The 23,812-nt window shown below is 42.4% G+C and overlaps 1 protein-coding gene across 4 annotated transcripts; it reads right to left on the bottom strand.

The window, feature by feature from the left end:
• Positions 1-21: 21 nt before the first annotated feature.
• Positions 22-18,468, bottom strand: LSM14A (LSM14A mRNA processing body assembly factor). 4 transcript variants are annotated; one of them, XM_018086385.2, is made up of 10 exons: positions 18,154-18,468; positions 10,696-10,859; positions 9,370-9,502; positions 8,285-8,404; positions 6,354-6,530; positions 5,976-6,038; positions 5,212-5,391; positions 3,940-4,111; positions 2,871-3,105; positions 22-1,821 (listed from the first exon to the last, which is right to left on the bottom strand). In XM_018086385.2, exons 1-10 carry the CDS (start codon positions 18,272-18,274, stop codon positions 1,798-1,800), a joined length of 1,389 nt encoding a protein of 462 aa, XP_017941874.1. In that variant the 5' UTR covers positions 18,275-18,468; the 3' UTR covers positions 22-1,797. The 4 variants fall into 4 exon arrangements, with proteins under 4 accessions (XP_017941874.1, XP_017941866.1, XP_017941893.1 ...); XM_018086377.2 differs by having other exon boundaries at positions 8,285-8,407; positions 18,154-18,365; XM_018086404.2 differs by lacking the exon at positions 5,976-6,038.
• Positions 18,469-23,812: the final 5,344 nt, after the last annotated feature.

Raw genomic sequence — 23,812 nt, 5'->3', positions numbered from 1 at the left:
GACAAAGAACGCCCAGAGCGCTTCTATTGAACAGTTTATTCTGGTTTAAAATAAAAAAAACAGAAAGCCTGGCCGGGCGCGGCAGGGACACCCGGGGTTGGCCCCGGCCGCAGCTCCCGGCCCGGTATTTACAGCTGGAACACCTCAGACAGTAAAGAGTTATTGCAACAGGACAGCACTTGCCTCTACGGTCAAAAACCTCAACAGGTGTTCAGAATCATGACTTGTGGATCCCAAAAGGCAGTTGTTAACATGCAAAAAACATTACTAAACAATATTACCTAACTTCTACAGCTGTCAAATACTTGACCTTAATAAGGAAACCAATTACAAAATACTTCCTTGTAGTGCTATACAAAAGTTATAAAATTAAGATTCTATCAACCACTTTTAAATATTCCAATTTTTCAACAGTGCAGTTTTCCACATCTTTATCACCACTGAACATTTTTAAGTAAAAAAAAAAAAAAGAAAATCAGCAAATTAGATCAAAGTGATGTAATCTTTGGATCCCTTTATTCCTGTGGCCTTCATTTTTACATAGACAGACACAAATGACCAGGTTTCTATTTCAGCATATCAAAGTTGGAACTACTCATCCAGAATTGGCCAGAAGTCCATACTCTGTCATTTGTGACCTGGCAGTCTCACAACCAGAGTCTCACTGTCTCCAAGCTACGGTCTATCAAAATGCAAACAACTTCAAACACTAAGAATTCTTTAAATTGCTCATGTCTACAGGTATTACAACAAAGTTAACATTTCAAGAATTGACAAATGGAGACAGACTTTCTTCCCAGGCACTCCAGGAGAATCACCAACTCATGTGCCTGGCCCATTATTAAAAAAAGTTAATATTTCTCACTAAGTAAAATTAATTGCAAATCTTGACATATGAAAATTCCTTTTCTCCTTTTCTGAAAATATCTCCTTAACTTGGTCAAATCCTGTGATATGCCAGAAACTACAAAATCAAACTCTTGCAAGAGCAGTGAAGCGTGTATCCAGTTTCGTGTAATGGAAGAACATTTTCAAAACTTCATTATAGTCCAAATATAAAATCAAACATTTAAGCCTGAAAAGCTGCTAAAGAAAAAAAAAACCAACTACTTCAGTGTTCTTCAGCATATCAACTTCTGCAATAACACAGTATGTTTGCCGACTTAAAAATGTTTATTCTTTAAAAAATTAGTTGCTTTTTATACAGCTATACAAAGTTTGTAATGTTTCTTTGGCAATGGGATATAATGGAATTTTACAACTATATAAAAACTTTCCTTTGCCTAAGAAACAGTATTTACTGTGTGTACATATCTGACTGACAAAGCAAGTTTTCTACTGTCCAGCACCCTAGTTGATACAAGTACAACTACCTCAAAAGGGATATTACAGGATTTCCAAAAAACAACCTTCAGTGGGTCAAAACACTCACAGTATCGACGGCCTTCTGCATACAATTGTCCTTACAACTTGAAGCAATTATCAAATACAGTTTAGTAATAAGAAAAATCCTTTCAGTGATGAAAAAATACTTAAACTCCATCGAAGTACTGCTTATAATTAACTATACATAAGAAATTACTCATCCTTCTGTCTCAAATATATTTAATGCTCACTGTTTTCAAAGATGGCCATTTTTCAAAAGTAACTGCATTACACCCCTTTGAAATTAAACAGTTAAATCCCAGTGCTGGTGACAAGTATACAGCAAATTAACTTCATTCTTTGCAGAGATCAAAACTAATTCTCTGAATCAAGAAGATCTAGACGTTCACCCGGTTTCAGCTTTCCCGTAGACTACGCAGCAACTTTGTTGTCTTTCTGGAGGGAACAAAAGCGCAATGTGAAAATTCATTTTGCAAAACAAACCCCACAGATCGATCTGGGCAGCAGCCCCGGGAGCAGATGTGCTGTGGGGGCCACTGCCCACCCCCTGCAGCAGAAAGGAGACCTCCCTGGGTGCTCAGCTGGCACCCGCTCCAACGCCCTCAGGGCTGGCACACACCAAGGAGCAGCTCCTCCTGACTGCATGGCACAAACCCGCAGCCTTTACACCCCCTCCCACTCAGCTGGGAGGCTGCAAAACTCTTATTCAGAAATTCAAACCACTGATCTTCAATCCCTCATTTCCATTCACGGTCAGCTGCCAAAAGTTTCCTTAAATCACAGGACTAATTGTTGCAACCTAATGAAGGAACACCTGAGGGACACAAAAATCTGCTGTGATGAAACCCCCTTTCCTCTTTTACTTAAAAATATTGAAAACTTCTAACAGAAAACAAAGATTTTTGTCTGCAAAACTCTTAACTGTTCATGCAGTAAACTACCAGAATTTGTTCTGTCCCAGTCAGAATTGTAAAAGCCTACTTCATTTGAACCAGTTTGGTTAATTATCCTTGTTAACGATTTTAACCAGTACACCAGTCTACATAGGCTTTCTGCCAACTCATTCACAAAGAATTCAAGTTTGTTGCACACAGGAAGCAAGTTAAATTACTCCCTCTAAATCTTTACATTTTACAACACTGCTTAGAAAAATGCTTGCAATTCACATTTCTAACACTTGTTTTCAATCTGCAGAACTTATTTTTCTCTTTTTCTCCCTCCCCTCCCCCTAATACCAGCTATCAGGTAACTATATTGGGCATGTGAAGAAAGGCAGCTTTTATTTTTGGTTGCTGTTGATAATAAGATGATGCTATATAACCAGAATTTCATCATTAATGGACTTTCAATAAAGTAGCTCAGAGTCCCTGCAAAACACTGTTCAAGAAATTCTAGTTCAACATCAAATCTAAAAGCAGGAGGTTTTTAACCATTACTTTCCAAGCACGGTGGATTGGGTCACAGTAATATTAAACGCATTTTACCCTATATTCAAAGTCAGCAAACTCCCTGCCTCCACGACCTCCTCTGAATCCGCCGCGGAAGCCTCGGGGGGCAGGAAAGGAGCCTCTTCCTCCTCCTCCTCCTCGTCCCCTCCCACCTCGGAAGCCGATGACGCCCCTGCCCCGGTAGCCGCCGCGGCCGCGGTTGGGGCGCAGGGGGATGCCGAAGGTCTCCGCGTTCAACCTCCTCTCCTCGGCCCAGGTGGGTCGCCGTTCCCTGCCACACAAAAGGGACAGGACTGCTGCCAAACACCCCGGGAGAACACTGCCTGGCTTCGAGAGAGCTGCCAGAGAGCCCCGGAACCGATAAACGACACATTAACCACCGTAAATCTCTCCCTTCTGCAAGAATCCAGGTGTCTGCCACAGCTCACTGAACTTGTCAAAGGGACGCTACAGTGCCATTAACTGGGGATCAACAATGCTGAGAGCTTCCCACACAGGAGAGCACACTCTGTATCCTCCTCATGCACAGCCGTTTAAGGCAAGAAAACAGTTAATAGTTACAGATGTTATAGTATCTGGCTGTCAGTACAACAATCCCCCTCTCCCTCCCATAATTCAAAATAGGTCAGCAATCCACAACCTCGTGTCTAATAAAGAGGCAACAGCCAAAGATAAGCTTTAATTTTCCTCCGAAGCTATCTGCCCGTTCAAACAACACTATGGCAGAGACAGTTACATAATCTGCTTAGGAACCATTACCAAAGCAGGGCCATAATTGATTTAACTGAAGTGTTAATTTAGTAGCAAAGCAAAACAAACACCACCACCTCCCTTTAGTAAACCTGGAAAGGAGACTCTAGAGCCTGTGCATTAAGTTCTAAAAGCGTGGCTCTAAAGCAACTTTAAAATATCTTCCTATTAACATATTGCACTTGCCCACAAAGAAATGCTGTGCTTTGTGTTCCTGTTTCCTTTTTGCTCCCTGCCTGTGGAAATGAGCTCTAATCGCTTTTGATTCAGAGCTGATTGAAAGGAGTGGCACTGACAGTGCCTTCTGACAAACATGCATTAAGCAGACTAACAAGCTTCCCCTTGCAGGCCATACCTATTGTCATCACAGGAAATGTTATCAAAGAAGGATTTGGTTTTGTCATAGTAGCAGTTGGGTCCAAGTGGATCTTCCTCATCGGCATTCCCTTCGCTGTTTTGGGTATCAACACCTGAGTCACCTTTGTCTTCTCCATTTACAGGCTTCTCTGGTTTCTCAAGTTTATCTTCTAGAAAAGAAAAAGTAAACAGAAGCCTAAAAAACCCAGCGCTGTTAACTTATTCCCAGACAGAAGCTATACTGAATGCTCAAAATTACAAAAACCTCTCTATAATTTAATGCAGAAATCAAATACTTTGACGCATAAATTAGGATGCTTTTGCTGCTGCTGTCTGGGGGTTTGATGTCCTCTGTATTTTCTGGGGGTTTAGTTAATAAAAACACCTGTGGCAGAAGGGATTTGACAGCCCTATTTTCTACCCTCTTCACTACCTCCTTCCCAGACTTAAGAGCCTCACTCAGTCAATCCTCATAAAAGCCATTCCATGGTTTTGTTCATCCCCAGTATCAACAGCAAACCATCAACTCATTTAGAAATAATCCAGAAAAAGAGGCAAGCACCAGAGGACAGATCCTATGGGACTCTGCTGGTGTTCCTACTCCACACTGAAATCTGACCATTTATTCCTAGCTTTTATTTCCCAGCTTTTAGCCAACCATTCACTGCATAGGGAACTCCCTGTATTAACCTGTAACAGTTTTGTCCAAAAATAGGAGCAGCAGAGTAACAAACAGGTGGCTGGTCACAAGAGAATGAGGTAATCAAAACAGAAGCCTGCTAAAAAACAAGTGCTGGCAGAATGGTTTCTAACTACTCCTGTGTTCCTTTGGAAAAGGGTAAAAGCAAGAAAATGCTGGATACTTTCAAACAAAAACTCTCCTGTGTACTACAGGAAAGTTCTGATCCCAAATTCATGTTTTTCCCATTGCTTTTGAAAACATAAAACATGGGGTTTCTTTTATTTCATCCTTTCCAGAACTTTAAAGTAACAAATATTATTGGAGCTTCTGCTCAAGTAATCTGCATTTTAAACGAACAGACTTGTTAGAACTTGACATACGATATTTGCTAGTTAAAATTACTTCAAACTCAAACACTGACCCAAATATTTAATTAACAGATAATCCCAGTTTACTTATTAATAAGCTTTTTATGACTGCAAACAAGACTTAATAGGACATGCCTTTTAAAAGTTGTTCTCCAAGGCAGAACTAAAACAGCAAGACACAGTTTTTCCATGCTCAAATATAAAGCAAAAATTGGTTTACCTTTTAATTTAAGTTTATTATGAAATTCTCTATCAATTTCCTCCTTGTTGAATTGTGCATTTGCACTTTCAAAGTCGAAGTCCTTCTCAAACTTCATTGGACCATCCCTCCTGATACCAAATCTTCCTCGGCCCCCCCTGTGGCCCCCACGGCCTCTCCGTGCTGAAGGTGCACCTGGAACTGAGAAGAGGGAGATCCTCTTTGGTTTTGTCTTGGGCATTGGTTTCTCTTTGAGGGTGGTGGAGAGTGGTTGGTTTTTTTTGTTTTGCTCTCTAATTCCTGGGGTAAAACAGGTTGGGACTTCATGCATCCACTTCCTGCAATTCTGTTGTTAAAAGTCCCATCAGAGCAGCTTGTAATTTGTAAATTCACTTACAATAGTGATGGCAGTGACACAGAAAACATTATAGTACTAAATGACTTTCTAGAAGTCATTAAAAGCTTTTTTTTTAAAGAAGAGTTAAAATGTTAGTGGCTTTTCAGTCAAGTATTTTTGTAGAAAGGTAACAGGCTTTCTTTCATGCTATTGTGTTTATAAATCCATGAATACTGCTTGGTTTACATTTTTATTCAAATTGCTTAATTTAGAGCAACCAGAAGAGATTTTCTCTTTCATGATGACTTTATGTGCTTGTATTATTTGGACACAATGCAAAGCTGTTACCCACTAGAAATAAAATGTGAAAGAATTTATGTATTTTAGCATTTTAAAAAAATAATGAAGTCTGAGAACAACGATAGCTATTTCTCAAAACAAGATTTACCAATTTGTCGTTTGTTTTCATTTCTGAGTTCATTTTCTGATCTTGAAACCTTGTGTGCTTCAGCTAAAGTTGGAAATAAAAAAATGATTTGTTTATCCAATTAGGTATTTTTGACCACGCTTTTGTATATATAGTTCAGATTAAAAAAAAATAAATCCAAACCTATAAATGTAAACCACAAGTTTACAATCATAAAAGAAAAAAAAATTAATTTAGAATATATGCTTGACTTTAAAAAGGAATATATATCTAATCCAGGTCTCTGCTGGCCAGTCTACCAGTAAGAGACATCAGGAAAATTCCTACATGTTGCCCTTAAAGAGAGCACTTCCTAAGTGTATGGAAGGAAATAAGCTGTACAAAATCAGCCCAAGCTACCTCGTCGGTGCTCTTGGTTCTCCAAGGATTTCTGGCCAGCAGACACCAAAGGTCTGGTTGGGACAGGACTCCTCCTCCCCACTGGTGCTGGGGTGGGCAGGTGGGCTGAAGCTGTTTGTACTGCTTGTTCCATGGTGGGGCTCCTTCTCAAGTGATCCATCTGAGGGCTTGAACGACCTGGGCAAAAATAAAACAAAACCCAAAGAGTTATTTCTCATGCACAAATGTGAGTTACTGGTCTCAACCAATCTAGACCTTACCACATGTGTCCAAAGAAATAAATCTTTCTGCACCCTCAGATCCACTCAGAATGAAGGATATTTAGCAATACCCCCTCCTCTAGTCTAAAAGAAAAAAGGGGTGGGACAATTAATTCCTACCAACCCATCCAGGATATGCATTTAGCTGTGGAATGAAATTTTCCACATTGATTGGAGGTAAAGATACACCTTCTGCCTCCCTGGGAAGGCAAGTGGGAAATGGCTGCTCCCAAAGGCTCCAACACTGAAATCCATGTCCTGTAGGGCACTGCTGTGTTATCCCTGCCAAGTCAGGGAGCAGCCAGGGCTGGCTGGTGCCAGGACTCTGCAGGTGAGGGAGCCCTGGGAGCTGCTCACACATGGCCATTTGCAGCACTGGCTGGGGCAGAAGCATGTTCAGAATGGAGCCATTTGATCCAGCCAGGCAAGTTTACAACATCAAACAGGCAAATCTACTGAGAAATTAGAATAGCACTCAAGTCCCAGGAAGGAAAAGTTGTATCCCATAACAAAAGCTCAACAAAAGACAAAACAAGACCAAATCAAAACTATAAAAAATCCCCAACAAAACAAATCAAACCCCCAAACCCAACCAATAAAAGCAACCATACCACACTTGTAATCTACAAAGAGGAAAAATATTTTTAAAAGCAAACACACACAGAAAAATCCTGTTGGTGCCCCACAAGAAATTTTGTGGCAGAATGTATGTTCATCTGGAGCATATGCCACACATTAAGGCCAAGAATCACACAGCTTTTAACTTCAACTACAGAAAACCAAGCTAGTTTTTCAACAGAGAAATGCTTGTCATACTTTCCTCCCCTTCAATTAATCCAGCAAAGTAGAACCTATTTTTGGCAACCCACTCAACTAGTCCTAGAAACTCCTAATGGGTATACAAATCCCAGCTGGAACTCAGGAAAAAAACCTGTTTGCTATTAAGTGTTTTGACTTTTAACATGACTGCATCATTTAAACCCTGCATTAGGATTATATCTTAGCTCATACTTTTACAGCAATGAAGAGTGGAAGAGCAGGTGTTTTGATTTTGAAGAGCAATGTCAACACATTTGCATGAAAGGCGAGGGTGAAGGTGTTCAATGTTTAGTTAGGTTGGTTTTTTTCTTAGCTACTCAAAAATCATCAGAAATTTCCTTTTTGCCTCTACTTTCTTTTTCCAAAATTACACAAACTACCCACACAGTTTCTGTTACTATTAAGCTGACCTGAGTCATGTCAGGATCTCTACAGGCAGTCAGGTCTGCTGTTACAAAAACCAGTTAGGAATAAAGATTTCAAAATTGTAAGATGAAGCACTTCACATTTCAACCAGCACAAAGTATCCCGAGTTTTGTCATGTTATCAACAAAACTAGATATTGAATTTCCACGTGCACCTATTTGCTAACATGATTCCACTGAAATAAGTCCTACTCCTCAGTACAGATGCTTTAAGGATAACAACAAATATCCTGCTACCTATGCAGCACTCCAAGATGTAGAAAACCACATTTAAAAAGCAAATACAAAGCCTCTCAGTGCTTTCTGGGTTTAATACCAAGTGTTTTTGTGACAGAATTCAGCTGTTTTGTTGGCGTTTCTGGCAACCACCTGAGTCATGGGGGCACCACTGGTCAAAAAAGAGCAAAGTTACTAAAATAGATTTTACCTTGAGACATCTGTGTTTTTAGGGATCTTGCATCTGTTGTAAATGCAGAACCAACTGCAGTGCTTTGGGACATGCTGGCACTGGCTGAAGAGTCTGTTCCAAAAGATGTTAAAGAACCTCCTGCTTTGGAAGAAATAATACAGTTGTAAAACCTGATTTAGGCTTTATTTCATGATTTTTAAATTAGTACTGATTAGTGAAGCCATATTAGACAGTTAATACACATAAGTCTGCCCTTCCCATACACTTCTGTTTTATCTAACATATCTATGTGCAGTAAGTTGGTAAGACTGTAATATCTCAATTGTTTTAATCTAATATAAAAAATAAAAGAGCCCTTCTAACTTCAGTATCACAAGTATTAACAAAACAGCATCTTACTGATTTTATTGCTATATTTCCACTTAACACCCTCTCAACAAAAATATGATTGCCACATCTCATTAACTGATATCAAGTTATGGCCAATTCTACAGCCTTCCCTTCACATGGCTAATATTTTCAGTACTAGGAGTAACACTGCTGTAACAGTTACAAGACTGTGAGTTCCTGTGTGAAAAACTAAAATGTCAAATACAAAACTTTCAGGAAGGAAAGTTTGTTGGTAAGTCTCAGAGAGCAGCTAGGCTATAAAGGAGCCACCAGCCCATGCAGCTCACAAACACTTCAAGCAGGTATTTCACACCCAACTAACACCTCTAACAGCTGGAGGGCTGTGCTGAATCATCCAAACCCTCAGTTGAGGTGTCACAGCACAGCCAGGGATGGGGCTTTTGTGAAGGGCCTGCTTCTGTCCCTTGTGAAATATAGGGATCACACGATGAATATAATGAATATATACAAAATAGAACGAGTTCCTGAATAGAGGAACCTTTCCCCACTTGTCCCTCTGAGATAGGTGTTTAATTCTCAATCATAATTGCTTTGATTTGAGCTGCACAGCCTATGAAAAACTCTGTACTTCTGAGCTAAACTGCAGGACTGATAGGGATTGAAGCGTTTCAATCTGCCTGGGGATAATTCCAAGCCCTGAGTGCTGTGTGCCCAGCCGGGCAGGCAAACCCCGAGAAGGCAGGAGCACGTACCGACTCCCACAGCCCCGAACTGCTGGCCCACCAGCGGGCTGGGGCTGAACTGGCTGTAGGCCGGCATCCTGCCGAAGGGGCCGTACGAGCCCACCGACTGGAACGAAGAGCTGCTCGAGGATCCTAGAGAGGACTGAACACAAAACACAGCACACTAGCAAAAAGTTGTGCTTACACGAGAACTGGGAAATAGTTCTGCGAGGCAAGAAATGGAGAAACTCTAAAAAGCATTTTCGCAAGTATGTACACAGTTTAGAAAGCACTTTCACCCTTCCACCATCACAGACCTGTGAAAACAATGCCATGAAATTTTGCAGTCTTTTCCACAGAACTTCAGACTGGACTCTGTTGTCAAATACACATATAAGCTTTGTTAGCAAACTTGGAAAGTGTTTATCTTTTTCCTTGAAGTTTCAAAACCCACCGGAACAATAAAAGACCCAAACACACTTGAGGACGGTGGGGTTATCACTGTTATTGGGGTTGGCAGCAATGCAACTTCACAGCTCTCAACTACCACTGACAAAAGGGGTTGCACCAAATTCAGCAAAAGCTCTTAGAGGAAGTACAAAAGCCCTTCCTCATAAGGAAAGACCAAGAATTCTATCCTACAGAATAGTTAAAACATTAGAATTATGAACACTTACATGGAATTATCAAGTTCCATTTGAAGCAAGAGTTTTCCTCTTGCTCTCAGGGATGATATTAAGATACCCCATAAGCACAATCAATAAGCCAATAGATTTCTAAGATGAAAAATAACTATTTCTGCCAGTCCATTTACTATGAAACAACAAGCTGATTAATCCTGAAGGCTTCAAGCTGTAAGCTGCTTTCCCTTCAGGTACCAAGTATTCCCTTTTCAAATAACTGCCCCTTTGTATGAAGCCTCCATAAAAACATATAGCTAGATGAAACATTTAAGTCAGTCAGCAATCAAGAATCAAGAAAAGCAAACAAACAAAAATCATTAGTGATCTGGAGAGGTTTCAGCATCTATTCCATTTGACCTTTACCAAGTCTGATCTTTCCAAGAACTCCTGCATAAGTGTCCTCCTAAGCCAAGTCCCTTTCAAAAAAGGCATCAAGATCCACAAAAAAAATCAATTGTTTCTGAGAAAACAGCAGCTTTGGTATCCAGTGCACTGTGCTAGAGTTAGATTTCAACCTCCAATTTCACTGTTAAAGACATGATTCCAACGAGGAAAATCTTTCCAGAGTTCTCTACACTGGGTTGTGAACTTTAGAGCGATAAACATTTTTAAACACTCAGCTAGAGAGCACTTAAGGCTACCTGGCTATATCTAAAAAGATGATGTGACTTACCTGAACAATAGCAGGGTCCTGTGGCAAGGAGCACTGAGGCTTTGGTGGCTCACAGACAGTCAGGTCTTTAATGTCACTGCCACGGAATATGATGTACTCGAAGACCTCATCGCGAGGGGGGATCGGTCTGTCCGTCGGTCTGTCCTCTGTGCCAAAGGAGCGAACTGCAACATGGGACAGAGGGAGCAACAACAGCCCACAGTCAGCAGAAGTTTCAAACATACAGAGACCAACGGCTTTAAATAACCAGAATAAAATTTTGTTGAGAAAAAACTCCTTATTAAATAGGCAGCATATTCTTTGTCATTATCAACTCCTCAGTAATTTGATCTTAAAACTTTCAGTTAAAAACCAAGTAGAAAGACTGAGACATCACTTATGCTATCACTTACATGTTCATTATTTCAACTGTTTTGTGAGGGTAAGGGGAAGCAGCAAGGCAGTTTTTTTGGCTGGTAAGGCAGTCCTATGAGTCAAGGAATACATGAGTTTACACACTTCATATTCTGTACTTGCAAATCAGGAAAACATGTTAATACTACCAGAAAGTAGAATATTAAAAGTTATCCAAAGTGAAGTATTTCTCAGTAGACTGAAGGGCTAAATCAACATTTAATAAAACAACAGGAATTCTGTGGTATGCATATATAATTTTCACTAAGCAAAATGCATTCTCTTGCTGGTGTAAGGCTCATATGATCTCTGTCAAATGAAGCAAACTCACTGGGGCATAACTACCTTCCTAAGGAGGCCTGTACAGGGTGCAGCATGCCAAGACACTGAATTATTTGTATGTACTTAGCTGAATTCCAACAGTTTTCCAATTGCACAGCACTGACGTTTATCAAGCTCCTCCTTTTGCACTACATATAATCACCAGGTACATGGTGTAATTGATACCATCACTTCACTGTCACTGCCTTACCAAAGACTTTTCCTCACCTTAAAACCCTCAGTGAGTAGCAAGAGAAACAAAAAAGAAATCAGCTGAAGAGATATGTCTTCAAGAGCCAGAGTTTTGTAAGCAAAAACTGAACAACGGATTGAAGCCACAGACGAAAAAACCCCGACCCCCAAAATCATGACAATCACATTCACAATCCCATCGAATTACAGCAGCTTTAATAACCCCTCATGACTGTTCTTGCTCCAGCCTTTCAGATAGTGTTTGCTCTGTAAGGTACTACAGATAATGCTGACAAAAATCTGTATTTTGCTTTAATTTACCAGAATTAGATTTCCCTCATTTTCAGATGAATCAACATTTTGGAGACATCATTAGGCACTTATTTGCAGCCATAAAACCATTAGTCAAGAGCTGTATGAAGTGACACTGAGTCATTTCTCAGCAACCATCTTCCATCACTGTTGCTTCTTGTAATGCTGCACAAACAGAGCTTAACAGTCAAGTACTAAAAACCTTTTGGAGAAGTATAACTTACTACAATGAAAAATAATAACATTAAGTGGTTACAATTATTTTGTTCATTCTTGTATCATCTACTGAGCTGACTTTAATCAACTTTTCTATTTCTGTGCATCTGAAAGTCTCCTCTGAATGGTCCTGTAAAATGTGAGTGCTGTAAAAAGGCACATTCCGTTAAGTGAATGTCAATACTTGTTACAAGACAAATGTCTCTTCTTCCTCTACAGAAAAAGATATCTGAAACTTAATTTGCAGAAATTAACTCAAGGTAATGCTTAATAACATTATCAACTGGTCATGTGCATTACTACAGTTCATTCCATTGCTTTTATTCATCAGGCTTTTCTATTTCACTGTCCTGACCATGGATCCACCCTCACTCTCTGGCCATCCTATACTCTATTTATTAGATAACTAATAAATTACCTTGGACTTTCATTCCATCATTTGACCTGCTGTCTTGGTAAGTAAAACTGAAGTTGATTTTGTATTGCTTCTCTCTGGTTTGTCTACCAAGGTGCACAAAAATGGCCAGAGTGTGAGCAGTAAGTTACCAAAGTGTTTTACTTTCTAGCTAAAGTGAAGGAACCACCCTGGAGCAACACCACAAAAAAGGGGCAGTAAGTTAGAGGACTGCATCTTACCTTTACATGGAAATAAAAATCTGATGAACTAGGGAAGAAATATGCTTTGAAAGTGTTTCTCTTAAGTCAGAGCTACGCTGCACGGGGTAAGTATTTTAACATTAATACCAATGTCACCTAGAGGAACAGTTTTAACACCTGGCAATCACCTTTCTCCATTCTAAACCAACCAAAAAAAGTGAACAACCTTTCACCTAAATGACAACTCCAAAGAGGTAAAGGGATTTTACTGTACATCAAAAAGAATTTGTCTTTTTCCCCCAACATAAAATTATCATAACATCAAAAGGAAGTATTTTCAATGCCAAAATTTAGAATTCATCTTTATGAGATTCAGCTGTCTATACAGTTAGCTCAAGACACTGAGAAGGTCAACAGTGGTTTAGCCATAAAACACATCAAGACTTGCTATTAAGAGTTTGGCTTTTTTCCTCTACCTTTCCCCTCCCCAAGTCAAACTGGGTTTAGGATAACTTTCTGCAAAATACAAACCCAATTTCATCCAGTGAAGATTTCCTCTGCTGGAGAGGGGTGAGCAAACTCCTCTGATTTGCAATTCAGCCTCGCCTTCCCACCCCAAGCAACAAAAATAACCACCCCAGGTCTGATTTCCTTCTAAAGCAGGAACCAGAACTTCATGGGCAGTGATCTAAAAAGGGGCTACTCAATGCTTTTGCAGTGTCTACCCAATCAGGCCCTTCAGAAAGTATTATAACACAAGGAGTTGAAAGCTACTTTTAGTACTTTCCAAAGGCATAGCTGCCTTTACAGTTCTTCCTTTTCCAGATTGGATTAGGATTGAGCATAATCTGAGCTCACTGAAGTAAAAAGTCTAATATTGAGGTGGCCAGCACAACAGCATTTTAGAAAGAAACATCTTTCACCATGGTTTTGCATAATTAGAAATACTAAGTATCAAAAGCACAAGATTTTGGAAGAGCAGCAGGTTTGGAGCTCTCTCTAGCCCTGTCTCTGGGGGTATTCCCTCAGACTCCCTCCTTCTTCCAGAACAAGGCTCAGTGGTTCATCTATAGCAAAATACTGAAGTGTGAGAGAAAATGAAAACAAGCATGTGAAAGGCAACACAATCTTACAACTCACCCCAGAACTCTGGCAGAACCAATAATCTCACCTTGACAGTTTAAGGTTTGCTCTTTGGTTTTTTAAAGGCCTAAACTGGCTTAGGGACTTACAAACAAATAGGCAGCCAGAGCACGTTAAAAGTAAACTTATTTTTTTATCAGTGTAAATACAATTAAGTAGCTAGTTAGAAAGAAACTCACCCTGTTAGGCCCAACAGGATTCATGTATGTACTTGCACCCGAGTAGTTCCACCAATTTTGTATTAAAGTGCTGTGAGCAAGTTTTTGTACAGATTTTGACTATGTCACTACTATATTTAAATGTCTCTTATCACATTACACTATTGTAGAATTCAATGGCAACACTGCAACTTGCCCTATCCCTTAGCAGATATTCCTTGCTGATTCACACAGGGGATTTAAGCAGAATGTTCTTCAAAAGCCAAGCCATTCACCCTACTAGCAAGAGGACCCTGTTCTCATATAATGTGAATGATTTCAGTCTCTGTGCACAGCACTGACACACTCTGCTCCCCTCCCTCCCTGGGCAGCAAACACACACACAGACAGCTCCCCCCACTCCTAAGGAACCCAGGGGAAGCAGGACCATTAAAATGAGACCACCACAAGTGAGCAAGTCATTCCTGTTGCCATCTCTCCTCAAAACACCCCAACCCCTCCGCTGGGAACACGCTCTGATCCCTGCACACCACAGCACAGGAGTGCAAACGTGAACAATCAGTTCAGCCCATGTTCCCTCACTCCTGGGGGGCTGGGTTTGCAGGACATGGATGTGAGAGCAGTAGCCAGCAGTGGGCTTTGACCAGAGGAATTTTTCTGCTGGGACACACAATGCACAGGTTTGGTTTGGCACACATGCACTAAAACTCCAGACATTCAGGGAGCATCTCACTTAACTGACTAAAAAATCAACTTATAAAAACATGATAAAAATTTAACCCTTCCCTTTCCCGCTCCCACCCCTGAATGATAAAAAGCAGCTCAGGTCTTCACAAGAATTTAACTTCCTTCTGTCTATATTTCCTAGTCTTTCACCTGCAACTAATATAATGTAAAAGTCTAAAAGGAAAGATTTCCTTCTGATGTGTCATTACACCATGGAAAACACTACCACAGATGGTTGAAAATGCCAGAAATACCAGAAGTTTAACCACTTGTTAATTTACCAAAAGCTATTTCATTAGTGTCTATCAACTATAATTGTTCCAAATGCAACTCTCAATGGTGCAACAGCTGAAAAGTGACAACTGATCCATTATACCAGAGAGACAACATATAATTTTCTGTTTCTTATACTCTCATGCCTAAGGATTCCCTATTGTTGAAAGGAACAAAGCTTTTCCCAATCCAACACGGATATTCTTACACAGCTTACCTGCATTAAAAATCACTCTCTCTAAATTAGTGCTTTGAAATAGAAAAATATTACAGTATGAAAGATCACACCTCATTTTTAATGCCACATTTAAGATCAAGCACCACAATCATTCTTTGCTGCCCCAGGTAGGGCAGCACTTTCCAGCAAGAAAACCATCCATGGCTTGCAAACTCTCTTCTTAAACTGGTTGGGCTTAATGATATTTTAAAAATTAATAATGCTTTTTAAAAAGAAACAAGTATTAATTAGAACCATGAACTGGAAAGACATTTCAAGTTAATTTAACTCGAGGCTTGACAATAGGAGTTGAGTGGTTTTGGTTCCAGACACTGTCTCTGAAAAGCTGGCAATCCAAAGCAAACATATGCGCCAATATTATTTAAGAACCTCAAATACTTGCATAGCTTGCTCAATGCCTGGAATCCAGTGTGCCTGGGCGTTTTCCCTGCTGTTTAAATAACCACACGCTCCAGCATTTTGGGAAAGGATGCCTCGATTTCCCTGCTCAGACTCCAGCGTAGGACAGAAATGTTATGCTCAATATTTAACAGTTGCTCTCTTCCTCTGACTCCTGAGACACAGGCCACAAGTTTTGCTGAGTGAAAAGATCCCAGCCTCATAAACAAAATGCTGATGAGGGAACAAGAGCAGACTGCCCTCAGTGAGGGAGAACTACAGTCCCTGCTGGCAACCCAAAGATCTTATTTCTGTCTGAAACCTCAGACAATTTAAGATAAATGAGGGCATTCCACAAGCACAACTTCATGAGATTAATCTCTGACTTTAGTTTAGCTCGCACAAATCCTACTGCTGGGCAAATCTGCACTTATTCAGGAACAGATTCTACCTCTACTTTTGCATTTTATGTCACAGTTTCAGTGAATTCATTTAGAATATGAATAATGATAAGCTGTCCTGCACTCCATCCAGGTAACGGTGACATGCCACACAGTCTACACAGCTGAGCAAGTGAAAGCATCATCTTTTGGGGCTTTTTTTGCCTCCCTCTGGCAGAAAGTTTGACATTTGTGGTAAAGATCCACATTAAACAGTTCTAGTTTGACTTCTGGACTGAGCACAGGAAGAAGAGGTAACTATTCCCAGCTGCACAGGAAGTTCTGCTGCTTTCACATACAGACCTGGCCATGGTTAAGCACACTCGCCACCCCACATATACCCTGTCACATCCATTCAATGACCTGAGCCTTCAAAAACTCCAATATTCCAGAGCTGAGCATTCTGCTCATGAGCACAGCAAACTGTTCTGCAGTCTAACGTGGTTGTTATCAGCTCCAGATTAATCTCAAGATTTTTGGTTCCATGGGGCCTAGAAATACTGGTTTATTCTCTTCTGAATCATGACGCTATATTACAAAACACACATTCTTCAGCTAACTCAGCCAAGTTTTATTAAAGCAAATGTAATGGTTTGGATTTACATTTGAGATGAGAGCTATGGGAAGAGAGCAGATTAGACTTGTAACTGTAGTTTGATCTGTCATAAATATGTACGCTTTGGCAGATATGCCACAACATGACTTAACCACTCTTGAGAAGTCATGCAAAATTGGCTTGGTCAGCACTAAATCAGTCTCATTTTGGACAAGACTATCACCAATTCCTCGAGGATGGGATTCTTTTTCCAAGTTCTTTTGCGCAAACCTTAACAATCACAGCATGCAACTGGAATCCCAGAACGTTTATTTTTAATCACAGTGTTCATCTTTTTCTCATATAAACCAATACCAGTTGTCCTCTTAAAGTAGCTAATGCAACTCCAGCAAGGTAATTTAACCTAAAGGCAACTTTAGAAACAAGTAAAAGTCACGTAATAAAAGCTAAGTGCCTCATAAACGAAATGCAAGCCTGGGACCAAACCTACTGTAAGGTGTTTCAAAGCCCACGTATCAGAATTTACAAAACAAAGTAATATATTTCTTAAACAATAAGGGGGGGAGGAGGCCTTAAAGTACCACAGCACACAACCGAGAATTCCCAGAACAGCCAGTGAAAGCGAACACACCACACGGTATCCGCCAGCCGTGTCAAACAGACGCCGTTAAGCCTTTCGTATCAGCCCTGTCCAAAATATTTCATTTATGCTACAGCTGGATGAATTCTCCGCTTTTATATATGCATTTAGACGATTTAGCAAAACTTTGCAGAAGCAAGAAGTATAAAGTAAAACACTACAGAGTTTTGCAGAATCCATTACAAAGAGGTTCTGACTAACAGTTCTGACTCGATGTTTTATGTTGAGAGTACATTATCACGCTCGAGAAACACCGAAATCCTTCGGATGCCCAGTTTCAAAGGTTCTCTTTTTCTTTTCTTCCCAACTCTCTTCTCAGTAAACACGTCTTTCTAACTTCCTTATACATACATACATATGTGTATACATATATTTTCTGGCCGATACGTTCTCATACCATTTCGAACTATGCAGCGCCATACAGATACCTCCCAACCGAGAGCTCACGCTCAGCCTTCTCTGCCGACAGCCCAGCGCTCGGGATTCCCCTCGGACCCGGCTGTCCCAGGATGCAGCTCAGCCCAGCCGCGCGCGGCCCTGGAACCCTGCAGGTCTGGAATTCTTACGATGCAGAGAAAACCTCTTCGCAGCCTCCCCCTCCTTCTCCCTTTTACGCACTAACTCTGGAGCGCTTCCACTGCCGAGGGCTTCGTCCCTGCGCTCTGTTCGGGACCCTCAGCCCGGCGCTGGCCCGGTCCCGCTCCCGGCTGCTCCGCGGGGCCGGAGGGGCGGGGGCGCCGTGCTCCACAGGCAGCAAAAGCCCGCCGCTCTCCCCAGCCCTTGCTCCGGCTCCACCGCAAGCCGCCCCGGCGGACGAGGAGGGCTCCGAGCAGCCCCTCAGCCCCGGCCGCCCCCGGTCCCGCCCGCGGCCTTACCCTTGGCCAGCGCCACCGTGGAGTTCTCGGTGTCGATGGTGTACAGGATCCCCTCATAGCGAATCTCGGCCTTGGAGATGAGGCTGATCTTGCTCCCGATGTAGGGCGTCCCCCCGCTCATGGCGCTGCTCCTCGGTCAGGGACACCCCTCCTCCCCCCCCGCCGAGCGCTCCTCCAGCCGGGCACCGCCGCCCAGGCGACCTCGGGCGCATGAGGCGCGGCAGGCGCTGTCCCGACCCGCGCACCCGAGCGGCCGCTCCCGATAATTACGCAGCCCCACGCGGCCCGGCGGAGCCCACCACGGCCCGCGCCCCGGCTCCCAACATGCCGCCGCCGTCGCCTACGCTCCGCCCCCCCGCACCGGCCACGCCGGGGGCATATGCCGGGAACCGCGCATGGCTTCTCGCGAGAAGCGCCGGCGGTGGCGCGCCGTGGCGGGCGGCAATTGGGTCGCCGAGCGGAAGAGCGCACGGAGACGGAGCGGCGGGGACTGGGCTGGGCGGACCAGGGGCGGACCGGACGCGGCACGCGGACGACCGACCTGGGATCCGACCTGGAACCGGACCAGATAACCGCACTGGCGGAGCGGGGGCATGGCGGGGCGGCGGGGCCTGGATGTAGGGGCACGCGAACGCACGGACTCTGCCTGCCCGGCTCGTGCTCCCGGCCCCTCCCGTGAGCACCGGCAGGTTTGGTGTCCGAGGGGCCCGAGCCGCCTGGGATGGCAAATCCCGGTGATTTTAGAAGCGGTTTGTACAAGTTCAGGACGCAGCCGTGTGGAGAATTGCAGGAGTGTAGGTGGGGATAACACGGATTTGTGTTCCACAGGGATCCCATTTTACTCTGCTGATGGTGTTAAGAGAGTCAGATCTTGCCAGCCAACAGTAACACAACTGTGGATGAAATCTCGACCAAAGAGTGGAATTCATCCTGAAAAAATACTCTCTTAGTACAGGTAAACACACACACAAACACACAAAATCATGATTTTGAGATTGCACTCAATTTGTACATCTTAAATAAAAATCACAAATAAGGCTTCTGCTGGAAGCTTTTCCCATTAAAACATGGTACAGGCCCCCCCTTTTGTATTTACAGCCTGGAAAACAACACAACAAAGACCAATCTCTGGAAGGGGGACTTAGTAGCTTTTGTTGCAGCTACTGGACATTAATATGTTGCAAAGATTCAGCAAGTATTTTGTTCAGAATAGGGCTTTGAAATGCAATAACAAGCCAGATTTTTCCAGAAAGGGCCTGTGTGTTTCTAAATGGGAGCCAGAGTAGAGTCCTGGGAACTTTGTGCCCAAGTTGAACTGACTGTAAAGTCATGGAGGATTTGAGTGCCCAGGGAGATTTTCTGTAATCACTTCCAGCATGTCCTGGACTACTTCAAAGACTTTGTAGCAAAGTTCTGCAGTTAATGACTGATAAACCATATCAAGTCCATGGGAGACCACTGCAGACAATTTGCATTTGTAACTTAGCTCAAGTAAAGCTACTCTTTAGAAAAGTAACAAAGACACCGATATTCTGTTACAAGGAAAGAGGCTGGTGTGGCTGCTTCTGAAGCAGGACAAAATGACATCTGCTGGAGGAGGTGGAGAGCCTGGAAAGAGTCTGGAGGATCAGCTCTGATTTTCCTGCCTCCTCACAGAGGGAGGTATATCTGCTTCAGATGTGGGTGGGGGAGGTCACAGGGCAGCTCTGGCTCCTGGAGAGAGGGGACAGCAGGAGGGGAAGGGAGGAAGGAAGGGTGGTTCTGAGGTGACAGCCCAGAGAAGGGGAAGAGGAATACCTTGAAATACAACCATTTGCCCCAAAGAGTCACGTGGCTTTGCTTCTGGTGAACAACTTCCTAAGTCCTCCCTCATCTGCCTCTCAAAACTGGAGTTGAAGACTCCCATTTATAGAATTAGGGTTCCAAGCTCGTGTGGTTGGAACAGGAAATAGAAATAGACATTTCTTTGAGCTCAGGACACAGTAAATGAGCATTTCAGGAGAGAATTCAAGTGGAAAACTGTCAGAGTTTATTTTTCATGGAATCACAGTGTGGGTCAGGTTGGAAGGGACCACAGTGGGTCATCTGCTCCAGCAGGGTCATCCCAGAGCACACGGCACAGGATTGTGTCCAGATGGTTCTGGAATATCCCCAGTGAGGAGACTCCACACCCTCCCTGGTCTCTGTTCAGGGCTGGGTCACTGCCCAGCAAAGAAGTTCTTCCTCATGTCCAGCTGGACCTTCCTGGGCATCAGTTCCTGCCCGTTCCTCCTGTGCCATTGCTGGGCCCCCCAAGCAGAGCCTGCTCCATCCTCTGCCCCCTCCCTGCACACACTGACAGACATGGATGGGGTCCCCTTCCAGTGTCTCCTCTGGAGGCTGAACAGGCTGGATGCTCTTTTCTGAAACAACTTGCAAGTTTCTGAAAGAGAGAATTTGGTCAGAATTAATTAAAAAAAAAAAAAAAGTTAGGAATAGAAAACAACCCCCTTGAAAAGCTTAAGGGTTAAATTGTAGCCTTCTTGATGTCAAATGTTCCTAAACCTCTCCATCAAGTCCTGTCTAGGTGAGTAGAGAAGTATTTACAACTAACTTGAAGAGCTCCAAAATTTCTACAAGTCATATATAAAAATGAAAATCCTTTGCAACTGAGATACATGAAACTGAATTTAAACATATTCTGCCTTCCAAGCAGTTGACCTGGGTTTGGTGAAGGGTCTACAGCAGAAATCTTATGAGGTGGGGCTGAAGGAGCTGGGGGGGCTCAGGCTGGAGAAAAAGAGGCTCAGGGGGGACCTTCTCACTCTCACAACTCCCTGACAGGAGGGGGGAGCCAGGTGGGACATGGGCTCTGCTCCCAGGGAACAAGGGACAGGACAAGAGGGAATTGGCCTCAAGATGTGCCAGGGGAGGATCAGGTTGGAAAATAGGAAAAAATTCTTCACAGAAAGGGTGGTCAGGTGCTGGAACAGGATGCCCAGGGCAGCGGTGGAGTCCCCATCCCTGGAGGGATTTAAAGATGTGTGGATGTGGCACTTGGGAACATGGGTTTGTGGTGACCTTGGCAGTGCTGGGGGAATCTCAGAGGTCTTTTTCAACCTAAACTGTTCTATGCTATTCCTAGGGCAGCTGCTTGTTTTCTAGTCATCTTTGTGCTCTCCAATGTTGGGAATTTATCATTTCCAAGTCATACTTAAAATCAGCAGTTAAAGAAATATTTTTATAGTGTAAAGTAAATTTCAATAATAGAGGTAAAGAGTTCTGTAAGTTCATTTTAAGAAGTAATCTCAAAATCTGATTTGAACCTGGTAGGTACCATCTTGATGCTAAAGTTAAAGTTAAGGTAGTTGAATTGCATATTGAAGGCACTGAAAGTGTGTATTTTAAAGAAACACAGAACCAGGAAAATAGTGCTCCTTTCTAAGCACTTTCACTTCTTTAGAAGACAAGAAGCTGTTTGTGACCTGTTATCACTGTGCAGCTGAACATGGCAGAGGGATCCTATTGTGTACTGAGTTATTGGTGACAAACCTGGGCTGGAAACAGGACACAGGGTTTAGCAGTGTAGAGAGATGAAGAGCAGCTCAGCAAGTTCTGTGGTGGATTTTCTTTCACAGGCAATTTTAAAACCATGGTTGGAAGTTAACTTCCCTAAAGACTATTCTTTATCTTTGATTTTTTTTTTTTATATTCTTTACATATATAATTCCTAAAAATGAAAGAGCAATAAATATGTTCAGAAATGTTTTCTGTGATGAAACACATGTGAATATTTGAAAAGTAATTTTATAGCAGAAGAATGAATAAAAAAGTTCACAGAGATTCTGTGCTTTACTAGAAGTCTCGTTCTCTATGTAAAAGCCCAAGCCCAAAACCACTTTCAGCAGCAAGTTTATAGACATTCTTAGGTATGTCCTCACCTCTTGACTTGAAAGCAGTCCAGTGTGAGTCACTGTACATCGTGTTTTATTAAATGAAACATTCTATTATACTTTCTTACTCTGTGTGTTTATATTTATATATATATATATAAAATGGCTCAATTTAGAAGAGGTGAGTGGGAAGAAATACTAATAAATGTTTTATAGATTTACCACCCACAAATACCTGTTAAAATTTTAATACTTGCCATTTTCTCCTTCCAGTGGGAATGTGACTTTTATCTTCTGAAGTTACAAAGCAATAAAGTTTCCTCCAGGGTGGTTTTTATGGACACACCCAGTTTAATGCCACAGAAAAATGGACATTAAAATTTGTTTCATAGTCAGTACTAATTGCAGAATCACATGTCTAACTTTTCATTCTCTTATGAAAACTCTGGAGATGGCGGTATGCAAATGAAGTCCAGGATCAGGGCAACTGAGGGATTAATGAAATGTTCTCTGATAAAATCAATAAAATGTGTGACTCATAACATAGATTGGATAGATTGATATTTTTCCCAACCCAAGTTTATTGTTCTTTCTATTTGTGCAATAACAAATTGAGTCACAGCATCTACTATGTTTTAATTAAATTTCCAGGTAGAAACATTCGTTAAAAATCCAAATTTAATTCAGCTGTAGCACTCCACAAAAGCAATACTCATTTGCTAAGCAAATTTTTGATGTATAGACCTCTTGTGTACATTTAATGCTGCCTTTCATAACCACTGCTGTGCTTTCCCATTCACTTACTGCACCATCTCCTGCTCATACATCCTGACCACACCTTTGGGCTTTCAGTATTTTACTGGCCACTTTATTGAAGAAATATGCACTGGTTTAGTTTCAAGAGACATTTAAACTTATCCTAATTAAACTGGTGCAACCCATATTTAATGCGTTTTAAGAGCGGTTTATTTTGATTCATCACAAACCTGCTCCTAAAGGACAATCAGGAAAAACTATCCTGAATAAAAATGTGACCTTCATTGAGAGGAAAGAGAAGGTAACAGAGCAGTTGAGTGTGGTGACTACGGAGGGTTGTACAGGGTATGAACAGATGGAGTTGGGACTGGAGAGGAGCGGAGTGCACTGAGAGCCCTTCACTTGCTCCCACCAGCACAGTGAGCAGTCGAAGGGGGGTTATTCACTGAGACACCTGACTCGGTTTTCTGGGAAATCCTGAAAAATCAGAAAATGAAGAGTGATTCACTGTTTCAGACCACAGAGCAGCAGCTCAAGCACAGCTCAGTTACAGTCCCACCTGCTATTGCAGGGCAGCGGGGACAGAGCTGCAATCCAATCTCTGTCTGCTGCCTGGAGCATAAATCTGTGAGGATTCCCCATCATAGGGGGAAACTTTTCATTTGGAGGGTCCCATCAAAGACACTGCCCTGTCATTAGTTATAAAAATGATGATTTAGGACCACCGTCTTTCTCTTAAATGGTATTTCCGAGTGCGAGAGGAAGTGTCGATGGGAAAAGGGCACACAGGAGCGCGATGGCCAAAGTGTTAGTAACAAAATGAACTACCTTACATCTCCCGCGGGGATGCTGCGGGATCAGCACACCGCAGCAGCTGCTGTGGTGATGCAGAGAGTCTTATTTTTGGTTTATAAGTCGTCGTCTTCCAACAGCGTCCCCGCTAGGCAATCGTATCCCCGCAGCCGCCGTGGTGCGGGAGAGCAGTGGGTTCGGACACGCACAGCCCGCAGCGCACACGGAGCGGGGCAGCC

The sequence above is a fragment of the Manacus vitellinus genome, unplaced genomic scaffold (assembly GCF_001715985.3).
Source record: "Manacus vitellinus isolate BGI_N305 unplaced genomic scaffold, ASM171598v3 scaffold_10_pilon, whole genome shotgun sequence".
Taxonomy (NCBI): domain Eukaryota; kingdom Metazoa; phylum Chordata; class Aves; order Passeriformes; family Pipridae; genus Manacus; species Manacus vitellinus.
This window is presented reverse-complemented; position numbering and strand designations above follow the sequence as displayed.

Excerpts from the sequence above, each read along its gene's own strand:
- LSM14A (XM_018086377.2), bottom strand. The coding sequence starts at position 18,274 with ATGAGCGGGGGGACGCCCTACATCGGGAGCAAGATCAGCCTCATCTCC. Across the intron at positions 9,503-10,695 it reads AGGACCCTGCTATTGTTCAG|TCCTCTCTAGGATCCTCGAG; the intron begins GTAAGTCACATC and ends TTTTGTGTTCAG. Across the intron at positions 3,106-3,939 it reads ATTTCCTGTGATGACAATAG|GGAACGGCGACCCACCTGGG; the intron begins GTATGGCCTGCA and ends TTTGTGTGGCAG.